Genomic DNA, 18,306 nt, shown 5'->3' on the forward strand with positions numbered 1-18,306 from the left:
TAAAAATTGTATAAGTTTTAATGTGATGTTACTAATATTATACGTACGCTATCTTTGAAATAATATGAATTCCAACGTGCAACGCACGGGCTCCAAAACCTAGTGTGTATATATATATATATATATATATATATATATATATATATATATATATATATATATATATATATATATCTGGTATGGATCAGAATTTATCATCCACGTATATATTCATATACATATATACCTATAAAGAACTAAAAAATGTTACTGAAAATATTGATTGTGAAGATAAAACTATGTGATTATTCTTTAATTAATATTTTTCGCATATCTAATGTTATCTGAGTTTCTTTTTATTATCGACATTCGACAATTCAAAATGATAACATTAATTTTAATCAACTATAATAATAATCAAAAGTAGCACAGAACATGTATAACTAACTAATAATCTTATAGATTACAGGTAATGTTAGTTTATATATATATATATATATATATGTGTGTGTGTGTGTGTGTGTGTGTGTGTGTGTGTGTGTGGGCAGGATCAATGGGGAAGTAACCAATCGGGGGGAAGCAAAATTTTTTTTTTCGTTTTTTTTGAATTTTTTTTCCGGCATCAAAATCACACGAAAATATGAACATTTAGAAGAGACACTTCGTGATGAATGTTATTATTTAGGCGGAAAAACGATCGACAAAAATAACATTCAAGATAATATTGTTCGTGAAGAATATGAACATTTTTTTTTCCATGTTTTGTGAAGTAAAATTTAGCCTATTTAGAGTTTAGGGTTTAGGGTTTGGTGTTTTGGGTTTATTCCATAAACCCAAAACACCAAACCCTAAACCCTAAACCCTAAACTCTAAACCGTTCGTATTAAAAACTCAATCTAAATCCTAAATCTAAACCCTAAATCTAAACCCTAAACCCTAAATTTCTAAACCCTAATATCTAAACCCTATAAACCCTAATATCTAAACCCTAATATCTAAACCCCAATAGCTAAAACCTCAAAATACGCTCGAAAAACACGATAATTGTTATATATTACTTCTTCGAGCATTTTTCCGCCAAAATAAAAACATTTATCACAAAGTGTCTCTACTAAATGTTCATATTTTCATCTCATCTATAATGTTCGTGAACAAAGTTTTTTCAAAAAACGAAAAAAAAAGTTTTTGCTTCCCCCCGCTTCCCCCCGAATGTTTACTTCCCTCTTTATCCTACCACTATATATATATATATATATATATATATATATATATATATATATATATATATATATATTTACAATTGTAATACGGAGTATAACAACAACAAAACTCAATCTCACATATGTGGGGTATGAGGGATGTAAGATGTAGACCAATCCTTCATATATCATAGAATAAAGAGAAGTCATTTCTCCACTCAGAGTGAAACACCTCAAGAATAGAGAAACTTCTTCCTCTCAATGTTTTATGGATAGAGAGATTGCTTAAGGATGGACCTCCGGCCTATAAGTAGGTAAAAAAAAAAGTGTACGACACTATAAATGGTTGAATCAAATTTCCATGGGCTTTATGCCTTTACGAAGTTCACATTAGACTCTAAGCAGCAGTCAAGTCGCCAATAAAATGACGCTTTCTGTTTACTCGATTAGTAGTGACAATTATTTACAATTGTAGTATATTTTGCTTAATTCACGACAACTATCACACGTTTTTATGTATAATTTAAATCACATTACGTTATATTTATATTTCTTACAAAATACTTAATTTCATTTCATAATAAAATTATCTGAAGAAAATATTAACATCTATCGGATACTCGTTACCCGCTTAATTCAACGAATATAAATATGAATATGAATGGATTAATTATATAGATACATATATAAATGAATATGAATATGAATATGAATATGAATATGGACATCGAATTACCCGTTCTATATCCGATATGGTTACCATCCCTAGCTATATGTACTGATATTTATCTTGAGTTTCACATATTCCTATCTAGTATTTCTATGTAAGCCAAAGATTTTGTGAATAATTTTACAATGTAAACCCAACATTAAACAAAAATCAATGTAATTGACATTATACATGCCATTTATATATATTTTAATATTACGTATTAAGACCGCTCTCTATCTTTACAATTTTTAACAGAACTTATCTCCTTTATATCGACGTCACATCAGTATAAAAAACATTAACATAAATTTAACAAGCCCTTCATATTTTTCATTAAATAATACTCACAAAAATATAATATTTACAAAAGTAGGCAACAACAACAAACAAAACACAAAACCACGTGAGTGGTATATGCAGGAGGTGAAATGTAGATAATAATTCTCCTATCAGAGAATAAAGACAAGTTATTTCTCCACTCAGAGTGAAAACACTCTCAAAAGTAGAAAAGTCATCAATCTCTCTATTTGACGGACAGAGATATTGCTTCCGAGTGGACCTCCGGCCAATAAGTAGAAATTAAAAAAAAAAAAAAATTGAGACACCATGAAAATAGTAAAATCAAATTTCCATGAGTTTTAAATATGTTTGAAATTTTATTTAGACTCTAAGTCAGTCAAGTCGTTAATAAATTAACGTTTGCTATCGACTCAATAACTAGAGCCGTACAAATAACACCTTTTTCGCCGAGCTCCATTGCAATAGCAACTGACGAGATGTTTAACGGATCCGACCCTATTTTGGTGACTAGTTGGCGGTCGTTAACTGTGGTTATTCAATAATAAAATAATATTAAAATATAAAAACAATGTAAAATATCGAATATCCTTTATTGAAATTTCATAATTTTGTGATAAAAACAACCTCACATTCTACTCATACTTAAAAAAAAGATGCCAACAACAAGACAAATTTGTTTGCAGCTTCACAATCAGGCTTAAACAAATGAAACACATGATCTTCCCCTTGAGTCTCAAAAATATCCACGTCACCACTCCAATCACTCTTCTTCAATAATTCATAGTAACTCACACCCCTTCCTTTAAGCCCATCATCCCTAGCTACACAAACATGGACCTTCCCACACACGAGTTTTCCCAAAAGATCCGGTTCAGCTGCCGGGTTAATTCTCGGATCATTAACCCCACTTGAACCGGGACACATATACATCCACAATTTCCCCGGCTCACCAAACTCAAAATACGGATGAACCAGTACCAAACCAACAATCTTCAAACCCGGTCCGAGTCCTTCAACTCCGGCTCGAACCGCTATGTTATGTGCAATATTAGCTCCAGCACTATCACCAGCTAAATAAACCCGGTTCAAATCAGCGTATTCTTTTATCCATGTGTCACTTTCCTTCTCGACCCATTTTAAGGTTTCCCAACAATCATCATAACATGCCGGAATTGGATCCTCCGGCGCGAGACGGTACTCTACGGAAACAGCGATGACGCCGGCGGCGGCGGTGAGGGCGTTGAGGTGGGTGTGGTATAGAGTGGAGAATGCGGATTCAATTGCGAACGCCCCACCGTGAATGTAAATTAAGAGGGGGAGTTTTCCGGCGGTGGAGGCGGTGGGGCGGTAGAGACGGGCAGAGATTTTGGGATCGGGTGAAACGACGACGTCTTTGGAGAGAACGACGGCGATGGGGTCGGCGGATGGAGCGATGAAAGGAGTGCCGGTGAGTTTTTCGACACGGTTGTTTTTGTAAACTCGGAAAAATGGAGGGAAATCGTGAGCTATTTCATCGGCGGGATCCATTTTTGTGTGAGTTGAAAAAAACTGTAGTAGGTGGAGTTGTACATGTTTACCCACCTTCTTATAAAGAACAACCTTACACAACTATGGTACTGTAAATCACCATGGTTGTCTACATAATAAAAAGTAGGTTTGTGTGCATATCACTTTCCTTCTTTTTAACGTATAACTTTGGATCTTTGGATTTACTTTAGTTTGTTATAGCTAATTTCATAACATGGTCTTTGAAACCATAAACGTTTGGTAAAGAGCTTTGTTTTTTTTGTTTTTGTCTTTTTTTTATATTATTATTATTATTATATTATTATATTATATATATGGTTGAAATTTAAAATAATGGTAAAATTTTATAAAACATTGTTAAAAACATATATAATCAGGTTGCAGTCGTTATTGGATTGGTGAATGGTGAGTTGGTGACGGACCCATTTAACAAAAGAAAAACCCATTTAACAAAAGAAAAATGACCTTATATCATAATCCCCTTCTGACCACTTTTTATTTTGCTCATGAGGGTCGATTAATATCAATCAACGGTCCTGATAGGTTTTTCAGACCTGGTGTATAACATTAAATACGTAATACGAAGTAGTCTGCTAAGACAGTTTTTAATTCGGTGTGACCACCAGAATTTTACCACCATTATGCCACCATAGCGTCACTATGGGGTGTGATGGAACAAAAAAAATGGCTGGTGCAATGGGAGCATCACATGAAAGATTCGAGCATGATTGGACATGGTCCATTGCAATTGGTGGAATCAAGTATCCGTTGTACAAGAAGGCTTCAACGGCTATACATTTAATTTTATAATATATTATAAATAAAGTATAATATTAAAAATAAAATAACACAATTTATTTCTATTTCTATAAATATTTACACAATTCTTCATATTTTTGTTTACACAAAACTTACACATTTCTATTATTTCTACCTACAACTTTTCAACATTTTTTTACATTTCACTCCACAACTCAATGACTCGGAATCATATTTCGTTCGATGTTCATTACGGGGTAAAACCAATAGTTGATTGAAAGCCATACGTTGACGGTACAAAACTATCATTTAACGACTTCGAAATTAGTGACTTTGATCTATTAAAGTTGAAAGAATTACTCAAAAAAGAAATCCCGTACGTATTTATGGATATTGCATATTTAGACGAAGAAATGACATAATTGATGTTCTTGTTTAACGATGTATGGAAGAAGCAAAAGAAAAAAACGAGCGAAGGAAAACAACAGCCGAATTCAGTCGTATCATTTGAATTTAGGTTGCTGGACTGTAAATCCAGTTCCTTCTGATTCCGGAAGTAGTCTCGAATCAGGAGCGTCGATGGATTATAACTTTTATTAATAATTGTGATTTTCTAATATCATGGGCGCGCTTGATAAAACTAAATAATTTAACGCTGAAAGGTTCATAATCTGAATTATTCAAAGGGTTCTGAATAAAGTTGATTCTAAATGAAAATAACTTGTATGATAATAATTTTAAACGAATAACGTGAATGATGTAGAATTAACATATTAACTTTTGATATGAATAAACACTAAAATATAGATGTTTAATAAGTGTTCTTAATATAATTTATCTAACATATTACATAAAATTTATGTGCTTAAGGGTTAAGAGATAGTCTCAACTTTAAATAATTCAGCACTGAATGATAAATCATTCAGCACCCTCTGTCATTCAGAGGTCAGAAATAAACGCGTTGAATGTTGAATGATTCAGCATTCAACGCCGAACAATTTCATTAAGAGGTAAACAAACGCAACCTAAGACTTTTAATAAAGTAATAACTGTATTAGGACTTTTTAATTATTAATGTAACGACCCGACTTTTTCGACTTACTTTTGTGCTTGTTACTTTCTGCGAAACTGCGTATTTGTGCGTACTGTGTTGGTTTATATTCTGGGATCTTATTTCATGATTAATTACTTTCGTTCATACCATACAACGTGCCATTAAATACATAGTTACTTAACTTGATCCTCGAATGCTTTTATGACCGTTAGTGTCACTTGACGTTTAGAACGAGCTATGTGTTTTGGTACAGTTTAACTTTTGTCGTAATTGGAATATTACGACTACGTAATACTAATTGTTATTTCCTAATAACATCTACTTGGGTTTTTGCTTGCTTAATTACGCTTAGTAATTTACTTATGCTCACTAGTTAGTCTTGTTGGACTTTCTACCTTGTTTAGACTTTATCCCACCCTACTCTAGCTAATGGTGTGACGCCCCGTACAAAACCATCATGTACGAATCGTCAACAACAGGTCCATTACACGGTATAATACTACATGCTGTTTTAAAACAAGTTTTGCATTCATGAAAAGGTAACGTTTTACAAAAGATAACGTGACACAAAGGTCGTTACAAAGCCATTATTCAAAATAAAATGGATTGCGAATGCAAAATAAAAATTCCATGATTGAGACATCTCTAAGTAATGCAGCGGAAATCTAACACAGCGAGTCTGTAATCAGCAAGTCTATAACACCAAGACAGCAAGTCTAACAGCGGAAGCAACAACGTCTAAGCACCTGAGAAATACACGCTTAAAAGGTCAACACGAATGTTGGTGAGCTATAGTTTTCTTGTATTCAGTAATGTAATGTAAACCACGAGATCTCGTATTCAAACAGTATGAAAAGTATATACTTATCCGTGGGCACCCGGTAACTAAGTTAACGTAATAATAATATCACCCCCTAAAAGTACACTTGGCCAGTGCGTATGTTTTCGAAGTATCAAACACCCGTTAAATGCTAGCGCGACTAGCCCGAGTGGGGATGTCAAACCCTATGGATCCATATCTAATATTCGCGTTCATCGGTTCAAAAACCAATGATTAAACGTTACCGTGCTAAGGGGAATCTTTGTGCCGTTATATCACCCACACATATATAAAGTTAAGTACTCGTGTCTAGTATGTAAAACATAAAAAGCGCATGTATTCTCAGTCCCAAAAATAGTAAAGTAAAAAGGGAAACTATAACTCACAGTGAATGTGCAGTAAAAGTCGATATGAAAAGTATGCAAGTAGTAAGTCGGTCCGAAAGGTGGTCAACCTAAGTCAAAGGTTACTAAGTCAGTATATTGTCCCTAAAAGTTTAAGAGTGAATAAATTAAGTCTTAAGTATCGTCATCATCATCATCATTATCATCATACGTAAAAGATAAAGTAAGTTTTCAACAAGAATAGAGATCGAAACAAAAGGCTGACTTCGGACAGCTGCTACGACCTCTATACAAAACAAAAAGACGCGTGGTCAGTGGAAAGGCTCTGTATGTAAGTCCTCTAACCGCTATCCAATTTTTAGATCCTAACTCGATGTCGTTTGAACGTGGCGACGGTTCAAGCGCGAGTAGGTCAGAACTTTCAGCACGTCGTTATAACGGCGTAGTGACTTTCGGAAGGCTATAAATCCTAAACCGTATATCGGATTTAGGCGAGGCCTAAATGAAAAGTCATCTACTCAAAACGAACTATCTGAAAATAAATTTTCCAGAAGTCTTAGGAGTCTGATCAGACCCCGAAAAACAGCAAACAAGTGCTCCGGTGGGTTTCTTGGTGCTTGATGCTCATCACGGTTCTCATCCTTGATGCGTGTAAACTTCAAGTGTAAAACTCTTTGATGTTTTAGCATCACTTTGACCAAGTTTCAACCATCAATACACAACTAAGAGTAAAAGCTAACATTCTACAAGTTTTGAACATCAAAGTTGCCTCTTTATTGCATAAACCCAATAAAGCTTCAACCTTTGTCCTTTTTACACAAGTTTATGCATCTTCATCATATGAGATGATGAAGACTTGATCTTTATCATCACAACAATCTCAAAAGGTTCCAAGTAAGTGAGATCTACAATGATAACTTAGATCTCAAGTATTAAGAAAACCCTAAGCTAGAAAGCTTGGATCTTTACAAGATTAATGAGACCATAAGCTAGAAAGCTAAGATCTAGTAAAAGCAATGAGACCATAAGCTAAAAAGCTAAGATCTTTAACAAAATAATGAAACCCTAATCTAAAAAGCTTGGATCTTTAATGTTCTTGAAGATCCTTAAAGCAAAAGGCTAGATCTTCAAGCTACATGAAGATCATAAACACAAGTTTTGATCTTTTTAACAAAATAAAGGAATCATAAGCTAGAAAACTTAGATCCAACAAAAGTAATGAAGATTTAAAGCTAGAAAGGTTGAATCTTTCATTTTCTTGAAGGATTCAAACCAAAGTTTGAATCTACAAGATATAACAAGATCAAGAAGCTAAAAAGCTTGATCCTTGCATGATGATGATGATGTCAAAAATGAGAAGAGAAGGAGAAGAAGAAAATTTAAAACTTACACTTTTTAGAGTGAGAAAGACTAGAGAGAGAATTAGAGAGTAAGTGTGTGTAAAATGTGAATGAGATTAACTGTGAAATGGGTGAGATTTGCTTGGTATTTATAGGGTGGTGAGGTGGTGGGGAGGCCCTTAGGCCGTCGGTTTGGGGACAAGTGGGGGGGACAACTTTTGCTTTTTGATTAATGGTGGTCTAAAGTTGGTGCTTATGTTGGGATCCCATGCAACAATTGTGATTATGGTTAACAAAAATGCTAGTATGTTCCCTCTTATTAGTGGGTATTTGTCTTATATTTATATGGGTCATAAACTTATTAAAATTGGGCTAATTAAATAGTCCATTAACTAGAGTAGGGTGGGCTAAAGTCCAACAAGGTAGAAAGTCCAACAAGACTAACTAGTGAGCATAAGTAAATTACTAAGCATAATTAAGCAACCAAAATCCCAAGTAATTGTTATTAGAAAATAATAATTAGTATTACGTAGTCATAATATTCCAATTACGATAAAAGTTAAACGTGTACCAAAACATATAGCTCGTTCTCAACGTCAAGTGACACTAACGGTCATAAAAGCATTCGAGGATCAAGTTAAGTAACTAAGTACTTAATGGCATGTTGTATGGTAATAACGAAAGTAATTAATCATGAAATAAGATCCCAGAATATAAACCAACACAGTACGCATAAATACGCAATTTCGCAGAAAGTAACAAGCACAAAAGTAAGTCGAAAAAGTCGGGTCGTTATATTACCCATATGTTAATGAAAATTTCGTCCCGAAATTTTAAGCTGAGGTAGACGGTAGAGTTGTGAAGAGGTGAGGATACTTCTGCATCATCTGATCCTCTGGTTCCCAAGTAAACTCGGGTCCTCGTTTAGCATTCCAACGAACTCGGACGATTGGAATCTTGTTGCGTTTCAAGATTTTGACCTCACGGTCCATAATTTCAACAGGTTCTTCCACGAAGTGGAGTTTGTCATCAATCGTAAGCTCCTCAAGTGGTATGACAAGTTCTAGCTTAGCAAGACATTTCTTCAGATTCGACACGTGAAAAGTGGAATGAACTACACTCAACTGAGTCGGAAGGTCCAAACGGTAAGCAACGGGTCCAACACGCTCCAAGACTTCGAAAGGACCAATATATTGCGGATTTAGCTTCCCACGCTTTCCGAAATGGATTACACCTTTCCAAGGTGCGACTTTCAACATCACTCGGTCACCTACTTGGAATTCGCAATCTTTACGCTTAAGATCGACATAGATCTTTTGACGATCACGAGCCGTCTTGAGCCTCGCTTGAATTTGGACAATCTTCTCGGTTGTTTCATGGACGAGTTCGGGTCCGTAGATTTGCTTTTTACCTACTTCGGCCCAACAGATAGGAGAACGACATCTGCGACCATATAAAGCTTCAAAAGGTGCGGCCTTAATACTCGCGTGATAGTTATTGTTGTAAGAGAATTCAGCTAGCGCAAATGCTTCTCCCAAGCCTTTCCGAAATCAATTACACAAGCACGCAACATGTCCTCTAGGGTTTGAATCGTGCGTTCGCTCTGTCCGTCGGTTTGCGGGTGATACGCAGTACTTATATCTAAACGTGTTCCCAAAGCTTCTTGTAAAGAACGCCAAAACCTAGAAGCGAAACGGGTGTCTCGGTCTGAAATAATCGATAAGGGTACACCGTGTCGAGATATAACTTCCTTTATGTATAGTTGCGCGAGTTTCTCCATCGTATCAGTTTCCTTCATGGCTAGGAAGTGTGCAGATTTGTTAAGACGGTCAACGATAACCCAGATGGTATCACAACCGCCTATCATCTTCGATAGCTTCGTGATGAAGTCCATTGTTATTCCTTTCCACTTCCATTGCGGGATTTTGGGTTTCTGAAGTAACCTGGATAGCCTCTGATGTCTGGCTTTGATCTTAGAACAAGTTAAACACTTTCCGACGTAAGTAACAGCATCCTTCTTGAGGTTTAGCCACCAATATTGAACCTTGAGGTCGTGGTACATCTTACTAGCTCCTGGATGAATCGAATACCTTGAATTATGAGCTTCATCTAGAATAAGGCTTCGTAAATCCCCATAACTAGGCACTCAGATTCTTCCAGCAAAGTATCGGAGTCCAGTCTCTTTGACCTCGAATCGAGAAACGAGAAACGAGAATGTTTAAGTGCTCTTGAGCAATATTCTCCTCCTTGAGAGCTTCCTCTTGAGCTTCACGGATTTGGCTATTGAGATTTGTGTGAATGGTGACGTTCAAGGCTCGAACACAAAGAGGTACCATTCTTTCCTTTCGGCTCAAGGCATCGGCTACAACATTTGCCTGGCCAGAGTGGTAACGAAGTTCACAATTATAGTCGTTCAATGTCTCGATCCATCGACGCTGTCTCATATTCAGTTGCTTCTGATCGAATATGTGTTGAAGGCTTTTGTGATCGATGAAGATAGTGCTCTTGGTTCCATACAGATAGTGTCTCCAAAGTTTGAGTGCAAAGACAACGACTCCAAGCTCAAGATCATGAGTCGTGTAGTTTCGCTCGTGAATCTTCAGTTGTCGAGAGGCGTAAGCAATAACCTTCTTCCGTTGCATCAATACGCACCCAAATCCTTATCGGGAGGCATCGCAATACACAACGAAGTCATCACTGACTTCGGGAAGGGACAGAATATGAGCGGTGGTCAACTTCTGCTTCAGAGTTTGGAATGCCGACTCTTGCTCGGTTTTCCAAACGAACTTCTTCCCTTTGTGAGTTAACGCAGTCAAAAGACGCGCAATTAAAAAGAAACCTTCGATGAATCTACGATAATAACCGGCGAGGCCTAAAAATTGACGGATATGAATAGGAGTAGTGGGGGTTTTCCACTTGCTGATGGCTTTGATCTTTGCGGGATTGACCTTTTTTTACCCTGATCGCTCACAATATGACCAAGAAATTGGACTTCCTTCAACCAAAATTCACACTTGGAGAATTTGGCATAGAGTTGCTCTTGTCTCAAGAGTTCAAGCATGAGTCGAAGATGTTGCTCACGTTCTTCTTCGCTTTTGGAATAGATGAGGATATCGTCTATGAATACGATAATGACTTTGTCCAGGTACGGCTTGCATACGCGATTCATGAGATCCATAAACACGGCAGGTGCGTTAGTTAACCCGAATGGCATCACTATAAACTCATAGTGACATTAACGAGTTCAGAACGCAGTCTTCAGCACATCGCTCTCCTTCACCCTCAACTGGTGATAACCTGATCGTAAATCAATCTTGGAGTAAACGTTGGATCCTTGCAGCTGATCGAAAAGATCGTCAATTCTAGGAAGGGGATACCGATTCTTGATCGTCAACTTGTTCAGTTCTCGATAATCGATACACATGCGAAAAGATCCGTCCTTCTTCTTTACGAACAAAACAGGTGCGCCCCACGGTGATGAACTCGGTCGGATAAATTCACGGTCTAGCAGTTCCTGCAGTTGTGATAATGCTAAAAACGAACATATATTTCATAGCATTATTCCTCAAGAAAGACAAGCTTTTAGTTGCAATTGTTCTATTTACAAGTGATATTCGTTTAAATAATAAAAGGTGAAGATAAAAGATAGATTCGACGAATTGAAGACGCAAACGACCAAAAAGCTCAAAAGTACAAAATACAATCAAAGTGGTTCCAATTATTGATAAGAAACGTCTCAAAATTACAAGAATACAAGATCCAAAACGCAAAGTACAAGATATTAAATTGTACGCAAGGACGTTCGAAAATCCGGAACCGGGACCAGAGTCAACTCTCAACGCTCGACGCAACGGACTAAAAATTACAAGTTAACTATGTATATAAATATAATATAATATAATATATAATTAATTATATAAATTATATATATATTATATTTATATATTAAAACCGTCGGCAGACTAGGATCCAAACTTGTGTGAGCTGAGTTTACGAACTCCGCAACTTGCGGAGTTTGTAGTGCAAAGGGACCGCGACTCGCGGAGATACCCTGTACAAAAATGCCTATAAAAGCTAACGCATTTTGATCGTTTTATATATCCTTTTATCAATCTCTCTATAAACGTGTATATATATATATATATATATATATATATATATATATATATATATATATATATATTTTTTAATTTTAATTTCTAATAATAAGGGTATGTTAGCGAATGTTGTAAGGGTGTAAGTCAAAATTCTGTCCGTGTAACGCTACGCTATTTTTAATCATTTTAAGTTATGTTCAACCTTTTTAATTTAATGTCTCGTAGCTAAGTTATTATTATGCTTATTTAATACCGAAGTAATCATGATGTTGGGCTAATTACTAAAATTGGGTAATTGGGCTTTGTACCATAATTGGGGTTTGGACAAAAGAACGATACTTGTGGAAATTAGACTATGGGCTATTAATGGGCTTTATATTTGTTTAACTAAATGATAGTTTGTTAATTTTAATATAAAGATTTACAATTGGACGTCCCTATAAATAACCATATACACTCGATCGGACACGATGGGCGGGGTATTTATATGTACGAATAATCGTTCATTTAACCGGATACGGGAATGGATTAATAGCCACTAGAATTATTAAAACAGGGGTGAAATTATGTACAAGGACACTTGGCATAATTGATAACAAAGTATTAAAACCTTGTTACAGTTTAAGTCCCCAATTAGTTGGAATATTTGACTTCAGGTATAAGGATAATTTGACGAGGATACTCGCACTTTATATTTATGACTGATGGACTGTTATGGACAAAAACCAGACGGACATGTTGAATAATCCAGGACAAAGGACAATTAACCCATGGGCATAAAACTAAAATCAACACGTCAAACATCATGATTACGGAAGTTTAAATAAGCATAATTCTTTTATTTCATATTTAATTTCCTTTATTTTATATTTAATTGCACTTCTAATTATCGTACTTTTATTTATTGTTATTGTATTTAATTGCACTTTTAATTATCGTACTTTTTAATTATCGCACTTTTATTTTATCGCACTTTCATTATCGTTATTTACTTTACGCTTTAAATTAAGTCTTGTATTTATTTTTAATATTTTACAATAGGTTTCAACTGCGACTAAAGTTTTAAAATCAACAAACCGATCATTAAACGGTAAAAACCCCCCTTTTATAATAATAATATTACTTATATATATATATATATTTGTATTTTTATAAATTAAACTAATATAGCGTTAAGCTTTGTTTAAAGATTTTTCCTGTGGAACGAACCGGACTTACTAAAAATTACACTACTGTACGATTAGGTACACTGCCTATAAGTGTTGTAGCAAGGTTTAAGTATATCCATTCTATAAATAAATAAATATCTTGTGTAAAATAGTATCGTATTTAATAGTTTTTCATAGTAAAATATAAGCTATTTCATATACACCTCGCATAACATCAAGTATTTTTGGCGCCGCTGCCGGGGAACTCAATTTCTTGCTTAAACGCCGGAAGCGCAACGCTATATATAAAAAAAGGGGGATTTTTATTTTTATATTACTTTTATAAAAAATACGCTTTTGTAAAAATACGTTTTAAAAATTCAAAAATATAAAAAGAAAAACAAAAATTTATATATTTTTAAAAGTTTGTTAAAAGTTTTATAAAGTTTCTTTATTTTTATTTTAGTGTTAAAAAAATATAAGTTTTATTTAAATATTTCGTATTTATTTAAAATAAAAAAAATCAATATAAAATTAAAAAAATATATATATAAATCTATTTTTAAGATTTTTATTTATAAAATTATAAAGTATTTCTATTTTTTTATTTTAGTTTTTAAAATATAAGTTTTTATTTATTATATTTTATATAATTATTAAAAACAGAAAAATATATAAAATATAATTTAAAAAAACTACAGAACCTGTCGAACGATATTTGTGCATTTAAAATTTTAACCTCCGCGACTCGCGGAGTTTTCTGGTACGTGGCACCGCGACTCGCAGAGCCACCCTGACACGAGCAGAAGCCCTAATTCTGCATTAATTACGTGTAATTATTATTATTATTTATTTAAAAACCCTAATTAGGTTTTGTTAATTAATTAATTTAGTTTAGTTTTAATTATTTTATATATTTAGTTTAATTAGTATAATTAAATTGTAAAATTAATAGTTTTAATAAATAAATAATATAAAAATAATATTTTTATAAAAATTGTAGTTTTTACAACTTTTAGTATATTTTTATATTTTGTCCCTTTTTAATTGTTTTAGCGTAATTTTTTGTATTTTTCGCTCATATTTAGTTTTAATCCATAGTTTTTGCCATAGTTATTTTTACTTCTAGATTTTTAAGCTTTGCCGTAAAATCCCTTAAGTGCTTTCTCTTTAGACTAAGATTTAGGTGCTTTAGAATTTTGCGACGCCTTTTTAAGTTTTAGTACCTTTTTAAGATATTGCCATTTGGGATATAGTTTTTCTTGTAAGCTTTAATATTTTTAGACGCAACTTTTAATTTTTAGTTTTTAGTTCCTTTTTAAGTTTTGACGCACTACTTTCTTCTTTTTATTTTTCGACGCCTTTTACCTATGTATCAATTATCACTCCAATTAGTAATCTCAATTTGCAATTTTAATTTTAAGTTAGTGATAGTAATAAGGTTGGGTTAGTCGAGTGTTTTAAAGTTTTATAAGTCACTCTTTTTCTTTCTTATTTTCTGACGCCTTTTATTTTTCAACCCTTTTCTTTTTCGACCTTTTTCGACGCGCTCTTTTTCTTTCTTATTTCTCGCCATCCTAGTTTTTAGGACATAGATTTTTATTCTACTTCTTATCTAAATTTCTTAAAATTACGAAAATTTATTTTAATTGGTTAAATTGATAGACATCAAAATTTTCTGGTTCGTAGTAATAGTTGGATTTGTACGTGGACCGGGTTATTGGAGCCAAACAGTACTCAATTATATTGAGACCAAACGAATCCTGCCCCTCTGCTGCATCTTTTGGCTATTCGAAACGTGGGCAAAATCAGAAAAGTCTATTAATTGGATAACTTATATAATTTTTCTTTCCTTTTAAAAACTAATAGGATATTCAGTGAATGCACCGAGCAAGACGTTCACCACCTTTTGTACGTTCACCACCTGTAAATCGATCAAGACATCTAGCAAATATTGTCACCGTTGATTTTTCTTTAGAATCGTCATCCAGTCGACCATGTACTCCAATTCAAATTTCCGATAATCCATTTTTTGAACCCGACCTCACAATTGAGAATCCGGAGAATATTCAGGGACAATTCATAGATACTGAACCATTAATTTTTCCTCCGGAACTACCAATCATTCAAATAGAGATTGTTGAGGAACGAACCATTAAATCAGAATCCTCTAGTGATTCAGATTCAACAAATTCAATTATGGAGAATCTGGAACCTCTAAGTATGGAAGACCGAATGCGAGCTAAACGCACTGGCCAAGGTCACACAATTACTCATCCAGACATTAATGCGCCAGATTATGAAATCAAAGGACAAATTCTACACATGGTAACTAATCAATGCCAATTTAGTGGTGCGCCGAAGGAAGATCCAAACGAACATCTTCGTACCTTTAATATGATCTGCACACTATTTAAAATCCGAGAAGTGGAGGATGAACAGATATATCTCATGTTATTTCCCTGGACTTTAAAGGGAGAAGCCAAAGATTGGTTGGAATCGTTACCTGAAGGGGCGATTGATACATGGGACGTTTTAGTTGAAAAATTTCTTAAACAATTCTTTCCGGCATCTAAAGCCGTAAGACTTCAAGGAGAAATTGTTACGTTCACACAGAAACCGAATGAAACTCTATATGAGGCGTGGACAAGATTTGGAAAGTTATTAAGAGGATGTCCGCAACATGGTTTAGACACTTGTCAAATAGTACAAATATTCTACCAAGGATGTGACATCACTACAAGGAAAGACATCGATATAGCAGCTGGTGGTTCTATTATGAAGAAAACAGAAACTGATGCTTACAAAATTATTGATAACACTGCTTCCCACTCACATGAGTGGCACCAAGAAAAAGATATCGTTAGATCATCTAAAGCAGCTAGAGCCGATTCTAGCCATGACTTGGATTCCATTTCCGCAAAGATAGACGCTGTCGAGAGACGAATGGAAAAGATGACTAAAGATATTCACTCAATACGAATTAGTTGTGAGCGGTGTGGAGGACCACATTTGACAAAAGATTGTCTCAGTATTGAACTAACAATGGAACAAAGAGAGAATATTTCATACATAAACCAAAGGCCTGGAAATAATTATCAGAATAATTATCAACCGCCAAGACCGATTTACAATCAAAACCAGAATTATAATCAAAATGTTCCATACAACAACCAACAAGGTCCTAGTAATCAACAAGTATCCAACAATACTTACAACCAGCAAAGACCTAATTTTCAAAACAAACCACCACAAACCGATGATAAAAAGCCGAATTTAGAAGATATGATGACGAAGCTAGTTGAAACTCAAACGCAGTTTTTCACATCTCAGAAACAAACCAATGAACAAAATGCTCAAGCATTTAGAAATCAACAAGCTTCTATTCAAAATCTGGAACAAGAAGTAAGTAACCTAGTAAGGTTAATAGGTGAAAGAAAACCGGGAAGTTTACCTAGTGATACAAATGCTAACCCCCGGAATGAAACAGCTAAAGCTATTACCACAAGAAGTGGTACAACACTTAAACCACCTGAAATACCCGTAATTTCTGAGAAAGCTATTCCTACTCCACAAGAACCACAACCTGAACAAGATAAGGAAAAAGAACCGGTAGTTGAAAAGGTTAATGAAGATAACACAGTTAAGGCTAAACCTTATGTTAAACCATACCAACCACCACTTCCTTACCCGAGTAAAATGAAAAAAGAGAAACTTGAAGCCGAGCAATCCAAATTCTTGGATATGTTTAAACAGATAAATGTAAATCTTCCTTTCATTGATGTGATTTCAGGAATGCCTAGATATGCTAAATTTCTGAAAGATCTAATCTTGAATAGAAAGAAAATGGAAGAACTCTCGGCTGTTACTATGAATGCTAATTGTTCAGCAGTGCTGTTGAATAAGATACCAGAAAAATTATCTGATCCAGGAAGTTTCACAATTCCATATTTTCTGGGTAGTCTTAGTTCAATAGAAGCATTGGCAGACTTAGGTGCTAGTATAAATTTAATGCCGTATTCACAATACACTAAACTAGACCTTGGAGAATTGAAACCAACACGAATAAGCATACAACTAGCTGATCGATCAATAAAATATCCTAGAGGGATAATGGAGAATATGCTAGTTAAAGTTGGTACTTTAGTATTTCCAGTAGATTTTGTTGTTCTAGACATGGAAGAAGATCCTCAAGTTCCTCTCATATTAGGAAGACCATTCTTAAACACGGCTAAAGCAATGATAGACGTGTTTGGTAAGAAACTGACCCTAAGTATAGAGGACGAGAGTGTTACCTTTTTAGTTGATAGAGCAATGCAACAACCGCAATCTACAGATGATACATGTTATTATATTCAAACTATAGATTCACATGCAGAATTGTTAGAAGAATTTCTAGAATTACAAGGAACGGGAGAATGTTCTTTAGGAGGAGGAACTGAACCAATTGATGAAACTGAAATGTTAGCTACACTAATGGCTAATGGATATGAACCAACAACAGAAAAAATTTAAATGCTAAAAGAAGAAGACAGATATCGATATAAATCATCGATAGAAGAACCACCGATATTAGAGTTAAAGCCACTTCCAAACCATTTGAAATATGCTTATTTACATGGTGAATCTGAATTACCTGTAATAATATCGTCTTCTCTTACTGAAAATGAGAAATCTCAACTCATTTCTGTGTTGAAAGCTCATAAACCAGCCATTGCATGGAAGATTCATGATATAAAAGGAATAAGTCCTTCGTATTGCACACATAAAATCCTTATGGAAGAAGGTCATAAAACGTATGTGCAACGCCAACGAAGACTAAATCCTAATAAGCAAGATGTTGTTAAAAAAGAAATTATTAAACTACTTGATGCAGGTTTAATTTATTCAATTTCTGATAGTCCATGGGTAAGCCCAGTTCAATGCGTGCCTAAGAAGGGTGTCATGACTATTATTACAAATGAGAAAAATGAGCTTATTCCTACTAGAATTGTAACAGGATGGCGTGTATGTATTGATTATAGAAA

At 34.4% G+C, this 18,306-nt stretch overlaps 1 protein-coding gene across 1 annotated transcript; it reads right to left on the reverse strand.

Annotated features, from left to right (window-relative positions):
* Positions 1-2,773: 2,773 nt before the first annotated feature.
* Positions 2,774-3,878, reverse strand: LOC139873007 (probable carboxylesterase 2). The gene has a single exon (XM_071860932.1). It carries the CDS (start codon positions 3,715-3,717, stop codon positions 2,833-2,835), a length of 885 nt encoding a protein of 294 aa, XP_071717033.1. The 5' UTR covers positions 3,718-3,878; the 3' UTR covers positions 2,774-2,832.
* Positions 3,879-18,306: the final 14,428 nt, after the last annotated feature.

This window comes from Rutidosis leptorrhynchoides, chromosome 10 (genome assembly GCF_046630445.1).
Source record: "Rutidosis leptorrhynchoides isolate AG116_Rl617_1_P2 chromosome 10, CSIRO_AGI_Rlap_v1, whole genome shotgun sequence".
Lineage (NCBI taxonomy): Eukaryota > Viridiplantae > Streptophyta > Magnoliopsida > Asterales > Asteraceae > Rutidosis > Rutidosis leptorrhynchoides.